The following is a 19034-nucleotide window of genomic DNA, read 5'->3' as shown; positions in this document are numbered from 1 at the left end:
AACTTTATATAGTCTCATAGACAACTTTTGAGACGTGCATTTTCTGTAGATAGTGGGATTCATTTGCAATTACAGTTTGACTTAGCTATTATATCGAGATGACAAAATCTATGTAATATCTCATTTTTAGTGGCAGAGAATTACTTTGATGGAAAGTAATGGCTGCCAATATGAATGACACAAGCAAGGAACTTTGTCAAGTCTGTAGAGACTCAAAGATCTTCAAAAAAGTTTTAGCGTGTGTGGAAATTCAGTTACTTTGTAGATGGTTTTTGTTATTTCTTTGTGCAAGAATTGACTCCAGAAAATGGTATATTGGACTTATAATTTTTCATAATATTAAAATATCTTTAGAAAAAAAACTTTGAGTAAAAGTAAACCCAATGATGGAAAAAAGTATAGTTTAAAAGAGAATATAAGAAAACTATTAAGTAATGGTGTATTCATCAAATTTTAGAAAGAATACGATAAAGTAAATAGATTTTGACTTTTACTAGAGCTATGCCAGAATGTCGTATTAAAAAATATTTAATGACTTGCACAGCAAGAGCACCACTTAGAACAGATGCTGGACTGGCCTAGGTCCCAGAGAAAGGATCTGCAGCACCCCAGAGTTCATACTCATTCATTAGTGCTGGATTGTGAATACATCTGGATTCCAAGTAAAACAGGATTGTCAAACTTCAGAAATAAATATATGGGATGCCCAGTTATGCTTGAATTTCGATAGAAAACTAATAATATTTTGAATAAGTACATGCCAAATATTTCATGGGACATACTTAAACTAAAAACTTACTCATAATTTATCTGAGGTTTAATGTAAGTCAGCATCCTATATTTTATCTTGCAACCCTTATAGGAGAGATGCTAACAGGGAAGAAGAGAGATGCTTGGGAGTCTTGTGACAGCAGCTATTTACCAACCAGTATAAATTACTTTAACAATCAGTACAAACATTTTTCAATATTTTCAATAACTAGTACAGCTGCACCTGTGCACACTGGCCAAATATTAACTCCTGCTATAACTCAAAACATCTGTGAATGACCAAATTCTTGAATAGCATATGGCTTTCCCATAAAAGATATTTGTGATGACAAACAAAGAACAACAAAACTGGAATGATTTTGAGTGTTAGGCAATTCCTAGGCTCATTCACAAGGTAGGTCATACACTGCAAACACTAGGCTCATAGCACACAGAATTCAAACTGGTAACTCGACGAAATTAAAAATTATTTTGCAACTTCGGCCTGCAATAGAACTGACATAGATTACTTTCAAAGGGCCAAAATACCAAGAGTCTGCTGTTTCTTAATAGTTTATCCACGAGTCTGAACAAATAAATTTCTTAAAATTAACATATAAATACTAAAAGCTAAATTGTCATTTTAAAAGAGAATCACAAATGGACCAAAGGCTGTTCTAAAATAATGTCATCGGAATTCATACAATGCTGTTATAAGATCTATCTTTTTTACTCAAAGGGTTGTAAATAGGATTTGATGAATTAATTCATGTAGAATGAACAGAATATTGCCTAGCACATAGTAACTATTCAATAAGGGTACTCATTGTTAGTTATTATTTTATTAATAAATCCTATGTGAAGGGATTTTTATTAACTGTTACCTCAAGCTAAATTGCTTGTGGTCATATAACACAGCTATTTTACACCATTCTTACAGACATTTTATTTTAACACCACTTCTGTACTTGTCTTCTGGTTTAAGGTGTTTCCCCAGTAAGAAAGGGAGAACAAATGTGTTTAATTCATGTGTAAATGCTGATGTCTTGGAGCAGAGTGTTGGAAAGATTACGAGGCTACTTTCATTCTCAAGAAAAAAAATTAACTGTTTCAGCTATAAATTTGGGACAGGAAAAGGATGGCTTACAGAACCTATAGAGTCTATCCCCAATTCTTACATCAACCTGATATAATAAAGGCTACCTCATTTTACAAATAAGGAAACAAGACTTTTAATGAGTAAAGAAAATGTTCAGGTCACAGGGGAATTAGAAAACTGGGTATTGGAGAACTCTCTTCAAGAGCGCATACATGGTCTTCCCTCTTCAACAGTAGTTTCAACTTTTATTTACATCCATTTGTTTCCCAAATAATATATTATGTAGGATTCCCAAATGTAAAACAGTGAAGAGGATAAATGCTGTGACTAAAGTAGAGGTGAGGGTGGAGTGGGAATGGGTCTTGAGGCCACCCACTAAAGCTCTTCCACTGATCCATTAGCCTCTAGGAATCTCATTTCAGTTACATCATTCAGTATAATCTACTTCGTTTATTTTTCAAATAAAAATAAACGATTCAGTCATTTCTAGCCATCTCCTTCAAAGAGTACTTTTGTTACACTGGAACTCTGGTTCTAGCTTAAAGATTCCTTACAAAGAAAAAAAAGCTGGCTTGTATTAAACACTCCTGTGTCCTAACTACAACACTTTCATAGATAGTTTTTCCCCAGGGCAAAATGCAAAATGAGCTAAGGAATTCCCCAAAACTCAGATAAAGTTCCGGTGTGGAGAAAGGAGGAATAACAAGTTAACAATAGTCATTATTATTAGCAGCAAAGCAGACTTCTAGTTTCAATGAAGAGGTCAACTACAGAACTTTGACCTTCAAGCAACTAAGGAATCTAGGGTAGCTAGCTCTTCAGTGTCCTGGTGCCTGGCAAAATGAGAAGCCATGCAGACTTGGTTGAGAATAGCACACTGAGGACTAAATCTATAGAATATTGTTCCTCTGCTAGCGTTTTATGTTGAGGCATTCCTCCTTGGAGTGGAATTCAAGAAAAAAAAAGGAATGAAAAATTATCCTCCTTTTCATCTCTTTCTTCACATATTCTTGGTGAAGGATTTCTTAAAAATACTCAGTGGTCAAGACTTATTCATTCATCCCACAAATATTTAGTGAGTGTCCCCTTGCTAGGCACTGCACAAGACATTGGGATATAGCAGTGAACCAGATCCTTGTTCTCTTAATAATAGCTCTTAGCCTCACTCTTAAAGCTTTGAATAGGTCCACTTCATACTGCATCCATCTGCACTGAAGCACCCAATAACTTCCAAATCTTTAACAAAGGTCCAAGAGACAAGGATATAAGGGTGGACTTAATAAATGATAATCAAATGTATTTCTTTGTAGCAAAAACTCAAATTTCAGAAATATAGAGTTTTTTCTGTTATTTAATATAGAACTAGGATGCTAAGATCAAAAATCTTCAGTGTCTTCTTCAAGATCAGGAAATAAATGTACTTCTTATTCTTAACCTCGGATCATCTAATCCTATTCCAAAAGAGCTTGAAAGTCTCTTATTAAGTATTCTACCAAAGAGTAAGGAAATTATCTGTGTTTCTGTAACCATAAATCCCATCATCCAGATCGTATATAAAGCAGACTTAATTCACGTAACAAACTGTCAAAGAGTGCACACAATATATAATCGTCTCTGGATGTTCAGCTTTGTCTGTATATTTTGTTTTAAACTATATTCAGCAATTTAATTCAGCAAATGCTTGCTAAGAGCCTAATAAACATCTCTCTGTCTGAACAAGCTGCTAATAAACAAAATCTTACTTGATAATTAGAGTTTCTAGCACTCTCAAGTTTGCAGAATTTGCAAAGAAGCCACTGAACAAAATGCAGATACATAAGAAATTTGTAGCTTATGATACTAAATGTATAAGCCTGAATGTATGAATCTGATTCTTGAACCCAATGAGATGGACTGCCATAAAACTACTTAAATAGATATTTATATTTCAGAGAGAGGCAGACTGAGCACATGGCTAGATTTCCCCAGTGGGTAGGTGGTTCTCTAAGGCTGTAGTCTCTGAACATGCTGTAGCCATCCCCTCATTGAGGGGCCGTCATCCAGAATGGGTCAGGACAAACTCTGACAGCTACAAAGCCTTGTACAGTCAGCTCCAAAGCCCTATACAGAAAGCCTCACTGTGCAGCTGGGCATCTTACCTCTGTTCCTCATGAACAACAAATAAGTAGTCATTAGCCCTCAGGGAATAATTAGTGCAAAAACTGGACACTGTTGGCAATCTCACTAGAAATGGCAGAAAATGTTTGCTCATATCCTTAAAAAAATAGCAAGGCAAAAGCTTACTTACAGCTTCTCTACCATCTGAGAACTTCAATCCAGTACCTGCCATAACAAGATGTTCGTTAATACATCTCAGGTTCCTCTGTTTCCTCTGTGTGAACACCAGCAAGATCAGCCAGATCAGCCATTTGTCTTGGTTATTCCTTTAGGGAAATCCTTGCTCCCCTCTTTGCTTCTAATCTTTAGCTTGTTTATTAATATAAATAAATACATAAATATAAATAAATTTTACCAAAAATAATTTTTTATTCATCCTTTTCACCCAACACTCCTTTACATAAAATAATGATTTTTATCTTCTTTTTCATCAATTAACTGCTTTGCCTTCTCAAACAAAACAAAACAAAATCAAAAAAAACCTTGGGTGAAAAAGTACTCATTTCAAAAATATTTATTTAGTACTCATTATTTGCCAGTCCTTGTTCCAGGCATTATAGGTAAAGAACAGAACAAAATAGACAGGAATCTGTGTCTACATGGGATTCATAATCTATTGAGAGAATCCCTTGCAAACTGTCTCAAGAACAGAGCCTCCATTGAGGCAGCTAGCCTTATCAAAATCATCTCATACCAACTATTGCTATATTTCACTTGTTTCTGCTGCCTTTGGCCAGCTCCTCATGTTTGAGGCCACTGACAATCCTCATCAAAATATCAGACCCACTCAGCTTCCCAGAGCGATTTTCACTTGGGCAGGATGTATGCTAAGATCCTTGGATTAGAAAACTTGAAATTATTTGCTGACAACCCTTCTGATGGCTCAACTGCAACTGCTAACCTTTTCCTTACTATTGTCTAGGATAACTGCTGAAAACTGGGGCCTGAATTACGAGGAGCAAGGCAATCATAACCTACTATATAGCACTCAAGTAACAGCAAATTAGAATTTGGTAGGATCTGTATGGTATCTCTCTAAAGTTATCACCAATTTGCCCACCTTCCATGATGCCCCACTAACATCAGAGCCCAGTTCTAAAACTCAGTTTGTTCCCTGGACCTAATGCTCTGCCTACCTCACAGTAAACTTCTCACCTGGGCCTTGAGGCCTGCCATATATGGTCAGATTTCCCAGACAATAACATGCCACTTAATTCAAGGATGATGGCAGCAAAAATCCATGATTAAGATCATGGGCTTTGGAGCCAGGCTGGTTAGAATCATGAACCAAAAACTGTCTGTAGGACCTTGAGCAAATGATTTACTCCTCGGTGCCTCCATTCCCTTGTCTATAAAATAGGGATAATAAAAGAACCCACCTTGCAGAGTTATTGTAAGGTTTCAATTACTTATTACACAAAATACCAAGAATATTACTTGCTACATAGTAAGGACTCCATTGTTTTCTACCTCAGAAATATTTAACTCCTGTTCCATTGCCAAAAGCTAACCAGAAGAATGGAATGGATCTGAGTCTTGCATCCCTTTTCCACTTTGCTTGGCTCCTCCAAATGATTCTCCAGAGCCAGTCTCTTGACTTGGATTAGTTTGCCTTAAATGCCAGTCCCGTTCACAGACAGAGTTCAGGGCCTTTTTGGATGCCTTCAAATTCTCTTAACGGTTTTGTTATATGGGCAAATCAGCCCAACAGAGTTATAGCACTTTGCAACTCCTATAACATTAGAAGCCAGTATCATGCCATTCTTTTCAACATTAAGAATAGTCTTAAATGTTTGTGCCTTATTTATGTCATTGGGAAAATGGAGTCAGACTTAATGAGAGAATAAAATCTTCTTTCCAAAATTATTTTAGCTGAGAAAGAGAGAAAGGTAGGTTAATATAGCATGGTAGTGGTAATCAAGTTGCAAAATTAAAGAGTTATAGACTCAAAGGAATAAAAGTCCATAAATAGCTAAGTCAATAATCAATCTTTAAAAAGATTAATGAGAGAGTTCATCCTATAAGAATCTACAAGTTGCTACTAAACCACAACAATAAATATAGTATGATATTGGTACAACAAGAAACTTATTAGAGAGCTCAGAAAAAGACCCGGGTATATATGAGGATTTACTATAATATAAAATTGGCACAACAAAGCAATAAAGAAATAATAGATTATTTAGTAGATGATGTTAGGAAGTTAGTCTACCATATGTAATAAAATGAAATTGGATTTTATATGACCTAGATGTAATACAAGTTTGAAAGCACAAAATATTAAAAAATAATGATGGCTTTGACTATATTACAGGATTTCCATTGGGTGACTAACACCATGAAAGAAGCCAAAAGAAGCCAAAAGGAAATATTGTGATGACTAAAATCAACAAAACAATTAATATGTAGAATATAGAAAGACCTTCTGAAAATCAAGAAAAAGGCATTTCCAGACATGTAATGAGCAAGCTCTAAGAATACACAATTTACAGAAGAAGAATCAGTAAAAATCTAACAAGCATACAATGAAATGTCCAAACTCAATTGTAATCATAAAAATGGAAATCAGTAAAACAATATATCTTTATACCTACTACCATGGTAAAAATTAGACAACAGTAAATTAGAGAACAATGTAACATAATTGTCAGGAATATGGGAACATGCGAAATCTCTTTCTCTCTAAGATGGAGTGTTGAGTGGTGCAACCCTTCTGGACAGCTACCTGGCACTTCCTGGAAAACTAAGTATATGCATAAGCTCTGACCTAGCAATTTCTACTTCTAGAGAAATCCATAAAAAACATATTCAACACTGTTCCTTGCAGCACTATTTGTTTGGTAGAAGGAGGTGGAGGACAGCAGAATGTCCATCAGTGGAAAAGTAGGTAGGTAAAAAACAGTGGGTGGGCTTCATGGAGTTGCACTGTCCAAAATAGGAGCCACTAGCCACATGTGGCTATTTGAATTTAAATTTAAGTAAAAATAAATAAATAAAATTAAAAATTTAGGTCCTCAGTCACGTTAGCCACACTTTAAGTGCTCAATAGCCACATGCAGCCAGTGGCTACTATTTTGGGTAGAACTGATACAAAATATCTCCATCATCAAAGAAATTTCTATTGAGCAGTGTTATCATGAGAACTATACAGCAGTTAGAAGAAATAGTTAAATGTTCACATAGCAATATAGCTGTTACCTAAAAACAGTGCCTAGAGAAAATAATTTGAAACAAAATTAGATATATTCTATGATACCATTTACATAAATTAAAAATGTGCACATAAAATAGCAATACGTTAACCAAGTTAAATCACTTAAATAGAAAGATACACATTAACCCAAAATAGTAGGATTGGAATATAGGTACAAAAAGAAAGAAATAACTCCATCCATACAGATTTCAACATGAAGGAGTTTTAGACTATCATGTGCATGCCCTCATTGTGTTTGTCTTTCTGGGCAAGGTTAAAATGGAATAAAACATGATGTCTAAAACCAAGGAGCATATAGTTCATTTGGGGCATGAAACAAATACCCTAAAAAATACAAAATTCGAAAGACTTTGATAAGCACCCAACAGAAAGAAGGTTACAGGAATTCAGAGGTGGGAGAGATCAGGAATGACTTGAGGAAGAAGTAATTCTGCACACAGGCCTCAGAGATGGTAGAGGAAAATGGGGAATTGGAACAATGGTATCCTAGGCAGACAGAACAGCTTGCACAAAAAAATGGTAGCAACAAACCACAAAGAGTTCTTTCTTCCAACTGAAGTGGAAGGAATGGTAGAGAATCGGAAACAAGACCAGCAAAGGAGACTAAAACATGAAGAGCTCGTAGGGACATATAGATGCTATGTAACCAGATTGCCTAGTTTACCCGGGAATATCCTGATTCATGTTTGCTGTTCTAGAATAATTATTAATGTACTCCTTTTACTTTCAAACTGTCCTAGTTTGGACAATAAAATACATGATCTTCGTACATACAGAGAGAAATATACTGATAAAATACAGCTTAGCAGAGAGGTATTAAGGACTTATTGGCTGCATATTAATGAGGTACATTGTATATCTGAAAAACTATTTTTCTGATGCTTAAATTATTAGTATAGAAACAAAATTAAAATGTGCACTTTTGGACAAATAATTTCTGTAATCTTTAGAAAAGATGAGCTGGTCCACAAGAAAAATGGAATAATTTACATAAAAAATTTATAATGTGTTTCAAGATAACTGATTTGAAATAAATTGAAAAATAGAATAATTTAAATAAAAAAATTTTAATGTGTTTTAAGACAACTGATTTATTTGAAATAAATGAGGTACATTGTATATCTGAAAATTTGTATATCTGATTTATTTGAAATAAATCAGTTATCTTGAAACACCTAATCAACATCGACTCTATTACAGAGAATTGGACTCTAATAAAGCAGACTGGAATTTTTATCTAATACTATGAAGTTGTTGAAGCGACAACTAAAGTCACTCTACCTGGAGCAAACTTAAAGGCAGGTGACATCAAATGAAAACTGCAACATATATCCCATTACAGATTTGTAAAAACATGGGAAAAATTCAATTAGGAAAATTCATTTACAATCAGAATGTGTTTAACATTTTTATTACTAAAAATAAATTGCTAAAAGCACAATTACCTCAATTTTGGTTAAGAGGTCTTGCAGTTCCCCTGATTCATTCATTGACAAAATTTTCTCAGCACCCTATTAACGAGAGGGTAGGAGGGGGGAGAAAATCCTTTTTGTTAGTATTGGAGAAAACGAAGTTTTAACTAGGAAAGTTTAACCCGCAAAATACTGAACACGATTCTTTCCTTCAGATCTATGTAAACTTACAACCAAGAGGTCAAAGAGGAGAAGAAATTCTCTTCTCTTTCACATATTCTCCCATCTAGTAAGGCTTACTATGGCAAGAGGACTGCCAGCAGGAAGTGAGCACCAGAAAGCCCACAATTGTCATATTAAATCCAAATATGAAAGTTTCCCTCATACCCTTCAGAGTTGTCCAGGAAGCCTGAAGCCAGCTATACCATCTGAAAAAGGAAGTCTTTGAGCAAATTCCCAGGCTGGGCTGTCTCTGCCCTATTTCAAACAGTCCTGGACATGGCCTTCCTTAGAGTCATACATGTAAAGATAACAGAAACTAAAAATAATAATAAGATTAAAAATCACCAACAATGATTAAGCACACACTGTCAGCTCAGCACCCAGCATTACTTAATTTGATGTGGCAGACTCTATTAATAGAATTTGAGCCTCAGTGAGATTAAATTACTTCCAGGTCACCCAGAAAGGCAGGAGAGTGGGAATTTGAATACAGGCAGGGGACTTACTCCAGAACTAATGCTTTTAACTTCTAAAACTTCACTGTGAAAATGAGAATGGGGGCTATATATGCACTTTCCAACAAACTCCTGTTTCTCCTACCACATTTTCCTTTCCTTTCCAATCTCTTTCATTCTCCCATTCTACTTCCCAATGTATAGTCATAGAAGGAGGAAGAAGGAAAACTTGGCATAATTATTTCTAATCAAAAGCAAAGACCACATTTGCCTCGTTCACATCATATCCCCAGCACAGAATACTGAATCCACTGTTGATTAATCAAAAATACAGAGAGAAATGTCATCACACAATAAATAATTTTTATATTACTATTTGTGCTGAGCAGGATAGAAAACACAAAGACTTGGTTAAAAAATAAAAAAGGTCCTAGTTCTTAAGCATGTTACAATATACTTTTACGTAAACACAAAACAAAGTAACCGACAGTGTGGAATGGAAAATGAGTGCCAAATGAATGATGCAGGGAAAAAAAAAAAGATGAGCTAGGAAATCACAAGGGGCAGGGAGGGGGATAAAGATCTGTTTATTGAGGGTAGAGAAGGATTTCTGAGCTTTGTGGCATTTGATCTGGACCTTGAGGTTTAGGTGAGCTTTCTAAAATAGGGTAGGCAATTCCTGTCATCATATAGGAGCCATTAGTTCTGGGTTTCATTTTACTTCAATTTGTCTTATATAATTTATGTTATTTTAATAACAATCAGAAATGTCAACTTGATATATTAAAAAGCATTATGAGTGAATACACAGAGCTACAGAGAATATATATAGCTCTATGACACAGTTGTATTCTTTTATTTGTGGGTACTTTTGTCAGGAATAGAGACATGACACACCTGAGAACAAAGATAACAAAAGCACCAAATAAAACATTAAAGTCTAAAACATAGTAATATCTTTTGCTACATGCTATTTTTTTATTTATTATTATTATTTATACCTACAGTACCTGGTCTTCCCATCTAACTATTAACCAATTCCGACCCTACTTAGCTTCCAAGATCAGACATCAGGCTTGTTCAGGGTGGCATGGCCGTAGATCATGGACCGTGGCTCCACAAGGGAGTGAACCCAGGACCTTCTGTGTGTAAATCAGATGTGCTAACCGCTACACTATGGAACCACGTCTGTTACATGTTATTTTTTTAATGGGAAAAGTCTCTGGGGAATTTGGCACATGAACTAAAGCACAAAGGAGAAGATATGAGTCATTTTTTTTCAGTGAAAGAAAATGTGCTGCAATGGCTCCAAACAAAATGAATGTACCAGAGAAGCTATCACACATCTGCTTCCTAGCTCTTATCTTAGCAGTCAGTTTGTTTTACTCAGTTGTTTAGGATGGAATGCAAAGGACAGGAAAGGATTATCTTGTTACCCTTAAATGCATAAAATTTGCTGGGCTTCAGTCAAATAATTCTAGCATCATCACTACTATGGAAGTAGAGTCCACTTTTCAGGAGAAATGCAGACTTTGCCCACTGGAAGCAATGTACCTAGAGGCAGGATAGTCTTTGCTCCTCATGACACCTGGGTGGCTAGCCCACAGGTGGCATACCAAGTGCTTAAAGTAGGAAAACTTTGCTCTGTAACAGAGACCTGGGGGCTACTCTCCCACGTCCCTCTCTCAAATGTTGCTACTCAGCATGGCTTCCACCCTTTGCCTGGATGGTATTTGACTAAGGATGTCAGATATGAGTTTCATAGTTTTTAAATATAGCTCCACATTCAATTAAGCATTCTATTTTCTGGCATAGTTTATCAAGACTTCCAAGATACATATGAAAAATTACTAGTATATTTTTCAATTAATTTATAATTATTTTTTTTCTAAAAAATTAATATAATCCTGCAAACAATGACAATAGCGACATGTTAAATGTTTTACATACATTCGCTCTTTTAATCATTGGTGCAAAGTAAGTGTTATTATCAAAATTTTTGAAATGAAGAAACTAAATTTGAAGAAAATAAGAAATATGTCCAGAGCCTATCAGTTCATCTATATAAAGCCCGCCAGATCTAGAATTCAGGCACACTAACTTCAAAAATCTATACTCTTTCCATTGTGTCATGCACACTGCCTTTGATATAACATAACTGTATCATGAAAAAATGGTATATGTAACTCCTAGTCTAGGGAACGTGACAGGCTGTGGTTAGGACTCACTGTTGAGTAAGTGCCCAAGAAGGTCAGATGAATAAAAGTTTTCATCACAATGACTCCAAACACAATAGATGTGCCAGAGAAGCTACAGAACATCCCAGTTCTTTTCTTAAATCTCAGTACCATGACCATTCAGCTATTTCTAATATGTTGCATGTGCCAGGAAAGGACTTTTTTCATTATCCTTCAATACATTAAAATAGCTCTCCTCTCAGTCAATACTTCCCACCTTAACATTCTGAGCAGTGAGCTGTGACATGTGAACAGCCAATTTATTTTACATGTAAAAAGCATCTTAAACAAAGATAAGACAGTCTACATGATCTTTTCTCATATATGGATCACAAAAGAAAAGACTTATACCCTCAAAGAACAAGAAAAAGGTGGAAAAAAATTAGTCCCCTGCTGACTAGGACTGCCAGAACATTTATCCATCATTTTTGATCCATGAATGTGCAAAGTGTGCCACTGTACGCATTATACATATGTCCATCCATTCATTTCCAAAGTCAACATTATTTTGAGCCCCCATTATGGGTTAAGCATATGCTAAGTGTAAAAGATATAACAATAAGATTTAAAAGGCTCCCCAGGGACTATAGTCTTTTGAAGGGGACAGATGTCAACAAAAGATCATATAAATGAATGTAAACTTATAACTGTCATATGTACTACAAAAGAGGCATTTGTACAAAAATGCTATAAAAGCATATAACAAGGTGAATTTAACCTAGTCATGAAGGTTAAGGCAAGCTCTCTCCATAAAGTAATGATTAAATAATCTTTAAGAAAAATATTAACTGAGCACATAGACAGAATGAGGAAAGGAAATTAATTAGAGCAATAAGGTTACCAAATAGTATATGTACATGACCCTTTTCAGTCACCTTCCTATCATTTAAAATAAGAAAACAAAACTTCCTATTATATTTTGCACAGTGTTTTGGATCAGTGCCCTGGAGGAAACATAGGTAAGATTCCAGGCCATAATATAATATAGCAGTCTATTTTTCAAATAAGCTGAAAGACATAATAGATTGGTATAAACCAGCTTATATTTAACACATTCTTCTAGATTTCTGGGAAGAGTTGTTAGGTCGAAAGTTTGCAAACACCATTATTAAAAATAAATAAACAAAATAAACAAATGTAAACATTTAAGTACTTTTTTCTCAAAAATTATTTAAAATCACACATACGGATTTTAGCTATCTCCATGCCAATATGTCTCCGTGTTGATAATTAGGCTCTAGTTTCCACATGGAATACCTTGTTTGAAAACTATTGATCTGATATTTCTGAGAGGTCCAGAACTAGAAAAATATTCTCACTAACCAAAAATAAGCACATTTTAACTATTTGTATGCATATATATTATAGATATTATTTTCTTTTTACTTGCATTTATTTATACACAACTTCACTTTTCTAAGAAAGCAGCTTGCAGTCAAAGATCTACACAATGATATAATGCAGTAAAATTTGAATAAGAAATGAGGACATAGAAAATGTCCTAAATAAATCTCAAAATGATCTCAATGATTGAACTTTAAATTTAATTCTGACCCAGCTCCTCAGTTGAAACAAAGTTTTTCTTAGCAGAGTAGTTCAACAATGCAATGCTTTACATAAGACTTTAGATGAACTGGCTGATATAATAAATAATGCTCTTGCTTTTTAATTAACCATAAAAATATAATCTACAAATAAATGCCATCAAAGAATTGCCTCTTGAATCAAACAGTACAGGTTTTCATCTATCCTCCTAGTTTCAACAAAGCTCCTTTTCTCTCTCACTGAACAGCTTTTCTATCATTTATTTCTCTCTGGAATATCTTCTAGTGACTGGGATGAAACCCAAACTCCTTAGCGTAATCTACAAAGGCCCTCACTATCTGGCTGTATCGATCTTTTCAGCCCTGTCCTTTAATATTATATGCTCCTAATACTCTGAATTTCTCTACTTCTCCTGGTTCTTCCATGAGATAATACTCCTTTAAACATGCTCCATCCTTTGCCCAAATTTTCTTCTATCCTCCCAACCATCTTTTCCTATAAAACTCCTACACAAGCTTCCAAATCCAAATGAAATATTATCTTCTCAATAAAGTTTCTTTAATTTTCTCAGACAAAAATCAGTCATTTCCTCCTCTGTGCTCTCGGATCACATTTTGCTTCACTGCACAGCAAGCCCCAGTGGTGATTACAGGGACTACAATTTCTTCAAGGACTGAGCACTTTGTGTGGTACACTATAGATATGTATATATATATAAGTATTTGCTGTATTTATATCTTCAGCCCTTTTGTAGTAAATGCATCTTTAAATTCCAAATGGCTGTTTTTTGGAATGACTGCTGATTTAGAAAGGAAAAACCAAGGAAGCTCATGAATCAAATGCATTTTGGTGAAGGTAAATCTGCAAGGGATGAAGCTAATACGATTTGATGATAGAATGCCAGATACCTAGAAGAATGAAAGGGATGAACGCTGTGCAAGCGATCACCCCTAATCCTCACTTCTCTCATTTGGACACTTGATGAGAAGTGGAGAGTAAACCACTGGAAGCTATACTCTCTGATGCTGACCAGGAGGCTAGGATTGTCTAGTGTTGGCTGCTAAAGAACCTTCTGCTGTGTAACCAGGAGAGCAGATGACAGGGTTGGCATCCAAGGAGCTCAACCAGCACTAAAAATGAGGCTGTCAAAGGATATGCTCAACGTTTGTCCTTGTGGCTGCCATGCCCACCAGAGGATACTGGTCACCTGAGACCTACTGACAAAGTCAAAATTTACTTTAGGAGTCAGCTTTTGATCTTCTCCAGGACTGAACAAACTCCATGAAGGCCCTGAAATTCTTAGGCCTGAAAAATGCTCAAAGCAGATGCAGCAGTATCCCACCAATGTCTTAAAAAGGCATAGTAAAGTTTCTGTGGATAATCTCATTCTAAAGAGCATAGCTTTTTTGTGTCCCTGGCAGGAATAATTAACTGCAAATTTAATTAAACTAGTTGACTGTTTTGTGCAATTATGTAATACAGACTTTTGGGTGTTAGAAAATGCCTGTCAAAGAAAGTGATTTTAATTGTATATAATTAATGTTGAGCCACTTTTTTCAGTATAGCTGTAAAAAACAATTTCTCATGGAGCCCAATCCTGATTTTTAATAATAAGAAAAGCCATATCATCAAAATAGGGATGATTATTCTCTTCTCTATGGCAGTAGGCTATCTCTCTTGTTTTTGTTTTTGTTTTTTTTTTTAATAAATATCAAATCATGTAAGAGTGATATGAAGTCACCAAGTTAAAAAAAAAATGTATTGGGTTTGAGCTAGAAACCAGAAGACTGTTCTATTAATAGATGTAAGATTGCTGCCTCATGTGTCGTAAAATTCTCTTTGCATAAACTGATTTTTAGAAAGCAGTGATTAAGCTCAGCAAAGGTTTTTTGAATAAGACTCTGGAATAAATTCTAACACCTCTGCTTACAAATTAACTTGGACAAGTAACATAAATTCTTTAAGACTCAGTGTCCTCATTTATAAATTGGGTATAATAATGTTTACAGTGTTGCAAGAATTTCATGAGATGATACATGAGTCTAGAACAATGAATGATACATAGGAATTCACTGAATAGTAGTTGTATTACTATTATTATTATTATTATTATTATTATTAAACTCTCTGAGAGCATTTATAACTTAGAATCAATGTCAAGCATTTCTCCACAAACATTTTCTATCTAGAGCCAATAATTAATAAAAGGTAAATGGAGATCTATAAAAGTCCTACATTGTCATTGGATGATATCACCATAAAGTGAAGGGGAGGGGCTTCATGTAAAATACTGTGATGAAAGATTCAGTTTTCTGACTTATTAAAAAGAAAAGTTGGTATGAAATGTGAGGACTTTTCAGACCATAAAACTTTTCAGCTAAGTTATACGATGGCTAAAGTATTCTTTATTGCAGAAGATATAACTAGCTTTCAGCTAGTGCTCTCTGAAGAGTGAAAAACTGAGGGTAGTTAGGGTAGACCAATATTGCTGAAGAAAATTGAATTGATTGTTTTTCTGGGACAATGTGGATATTTAACCACTCTGCAGGAAAAATATTTGAGTAAAATCGAATGGTGAAAATAATATAATTGATAAATATAATTAGCTGATCAAAATATCAATTAAAATTGCATTAGTAGGAGAAAGCTCCACCTTGAATGGGCCTTAATTCCAGATGGGATCCAAGGATGTTTAGACATGGATAGGTTACTAAAGATTCATTACTTCAGCTTATACATTCAATAAAATTTACTTTATCTTTCATATTACCATCTTAGTAAAATTACCAAAAGATTGAAGATTCCACCCCTAGTTGCCACCTGGAAAGAGTTCTCTGTAGCATACTGAAGTTCATGATCATGAAATGAAACAGATATCCCATTTTTATAAGGTACTGCAACACTAAAGATTCATGGATTGTCTAACAATGATTCTTTTTAAACTCATGATGATAACCCAATGCATCTTTCAGGATCCCAGCAGGAAACAGATGACATTAATTATTATTTACTTATCATTATTTATAGATGGACCTGATAAAGGCCTCATCTATGGAAGTATGAACAACATTCAGTAAACCAACAGGCTTGGCACCCAGGGACTGGCAAGACTGGAAGCTTTTACTACCCCTAGGTCTTAAGATCATGAGGATGGTATTGTACCACAGAACTACACAAAAATGTAGCCTTGAAAATGGGGCTGAGAGGAACTTGGGGACTGCCAAAACTACACCTCAGGATTATGGGAACAGAAAAAAATACCCCAACCTCTCTCTCCTGCCTTACTCAGATGTCCTGCTCTAACCTCCCTCTGACTAAAGTCACAGGGAAAGAACTAAGAATCAGAGGGAAAAGGCATCTGTGTGCTGCCGTCTGTAAAATGTGCTTTCCTGAGGCTTAGAGCAGACCAGAAAAGGGTAGAGAATAGATCTAGAAGGGAAATCAGAAAGTAAGAAGCACAGCAAGCAATGAATTAGATGATTTCCATCATTCTATCAGGGTTGATCCCTGTTTCAGTTCATTTATTATGAGTCTTTGGAACAAAAGAATGAGGATGAGAATCTTCCTGTAATCCTAGGGTGGAAGAAAGTAAATCATGCAGCTAACAAGAGAGATGTTGGGAAGGCATTGGGGTAAAAATTGTGGAATCAGCCATACATTAAATCCTGTCTCTGCTATGTATTTAGTGTATAAGCTTGAGCAAGTTACTTAGTCCCTCAAAATCTGTTTTCTAAGCTATAAAATCTAGAGAAAAATATCTCTAGCATGTAGAGTTGTAAGAAATAAATGAGCTAATTCATATTATGTGTTTAGCATAATGCCAGGCACATATAGAGTCTTGGAAAGAAGAATAATATTTGTTTATTCTTGTTGTTATTTTCAGCAGACTAATAGAAGTAATGGATTTTCCATTGAGCCTAAGTCAAACATTCTTTTTGAAAGACTCATTGTCGACTGTTTCCTCTTTTAAAAGCATCTGCAGTGACCTTTTCTTATTAAGACTATTCTACTTCTATTAATAGTGTGGTAAGAACCTTAATTACCCCTGCTCTACATTCACTATCCATTCCCCATTCTCCTTTTTAGTAAAAACATCCTCTGAAATTTATAGCATATAGTGAAAGACTGTTTTCCCAGACTTCTATGTTGTCAGATATAGCTATGTGACTAAGTCATTGCCAGTGAGATGAGAGAAGTAATGTATACAGCTTCCAGGCCAAATTCTTAAAAGCAAGTTGATCATCCCATACTTACTCTTTTTACCTTTTAACAAGCTAGAAAAAATATGATGGAGTTGAGCAATTTTTATCATAGATGAGGACTCTCCCTGACAGGGAAGGTGAAACAGATGAATTACTCATACAAATTAAAATTAAAAAAAAAAAAAGTTGGGTAGCAATACTCATATTAGAAAAAAATAGACTTAAAAAAAAGCTAGGCTGTACCCTTGCTGGAATAAAGAGCTGTGTCACAGTTGCCTACAGCTCCCCGCATTTTCTTCCAGCTGCTAACCCTCGTGTCACTTATCTCGGAACCTCAAAACTGCAGCAACACACCTGGAGGAGTTTGGAGAAACATAGCAGAGTGAGAGATGTCTCCAGATCTTTCCCCTTGAAACAACAATAAACTAAACATCTAAAACTAAACAAAAAAAAAAATCTAAACTGCACACCAGCACGTCTGAGCATGGGATCTGTGCATAAGAGCTACCACAAGTCAGAACCCCGGGTTTTAGGCGATAGACTGGAGAAAGAAAGAAGCTGCCTCACTCAGCCACCAGAGCTCCCTGTAGGAGGGTGGGGAGGGGTGAAGGTGCAGCAAGTTCTCTGAACAGTCCTAACTGGCAGTGCTGTGAGCTCCACATGGCCGGTGGCATGGCCAGTCATCACGGCAGAAAGCAGAGAACTGAGATTGCAGAGAAACAACAGTTGATTTTTATCAGCCACAGATGCAAAACATGAGGCTGAGCCGCAGCCCCCAACCTCCAACTCAGAGGACCCCACCCCCCATACCCTCTGAAACCAAACACCACGGAGCCCCAGGAGAATCTGAGCAAACGCTATCAAAAATGTCTCTAGCTTACAGACACTGAGACCGAGAGAAGTGAGCATGATTAAACATCTATAAGAGGGGGAAAAAAAAAAAAAGCATTATTAAGGCTTTATATAAAGCAGGGACCCAAAAGGCTTAGATGCCACCTACTAGAAACCAAAACAAAAGGGCTTTCTTTGTAAAATGCTAAAGAGAGATCTTTATATAATAAATCATCTTTCTGGAAGAAAAGCAGAATATACTTCCATTAATACCCAGGCAGAGAAATAGTACATTAAACACCATAAACAACCAAGGTGACAAGGCAGCTCAGAAAGAAAGAGAAAAATCTCCAGAAAATAAACTTACGTAGAAATATGTGACTTAAATGACAAAAAAAAATCAGGATGATACTTCTAAAAAGAAACTCAGTGAGTTTCAAAACGAGTCATATTAACACTTTCAGGAATTGAAAAACAACTGGATGAGCAGAGCAAGGGGATTAAAACCATCAAAAAGAACAAAATAGATCTTCTGGAGATTAAAACACACACACACACACTGCAAGAATTGAAAAATGATGTAGCTAGCTTGGGAAATAGAGTTAACCAAATGGAGGAAAAGATTAGTGATATCAAAGACAGAAATCCAGAAATAAATCAGAAGGAAGAAGAGAGAAACAAAAGAATGAAAAATAATGAAAGAGAAATTCAAGAACTAACTGATACCATCAGAAGAGGAAACATAAGAATAATGAGCATTATCAAAGGCAAGAAAAAAGAAAAGGGATTAGAAAGCATTTTCAGATAGTTGATGAGATTTCCTAAATCTAAGGAATGAGCTGGAGCTTGGAATTCAAGAAGTCGACAGAACAGCCAATTATCTCAATCGAAAAAAGCCTTCGCCAAGACA

The 19034-nt window shown here is 35.4% G+C and overlaps 1 protein-coding gene across 1 annotated transcript in view; it reads right to left on the bottom strand.

The window, feature by feature from the left end:
• GRXCR1 (glutaredoxin and cysteine rich domain containing 1) overlaps positions 1 to 19034 on the bottom strand; it is a 118331-nt gene that overhangs the window by 2405 nt on the left and 96892 nt on the right. The window contains exon 3 of the mRNA XM_011362797.2: positions 8666 to 8731. Coding sequence (XP_011361099.1) covers positions 8666 to 8731 — 66 coding nt within the window. The remainder of the gene's footprint in view (positions 1 to 8665; positions 8732 to 19034) is intronic.

The sequence above is a fragment of the Pteropus vampyrus genome, unplaced genomic scaffold, assembly GCF_000151845.1.
Source record: "Pteropus vampyrus isolate Shadow unplaced genomic scaffold, Pvam_2.0 Scaffold79, whole genome shotgun sequence".
NCBI classification, from domain to species: domain Eukaryota; kingdom Metazoa; phylum Chordata; class Mammalia; order Chiroptera; family Pteropodidae; genus Pteropus; species Pteropus vampyrus.
Note: the sequence above shows the minus strand (reverse complement) of the source record. Positions and strands in the feature narration are given on the sequence as shown.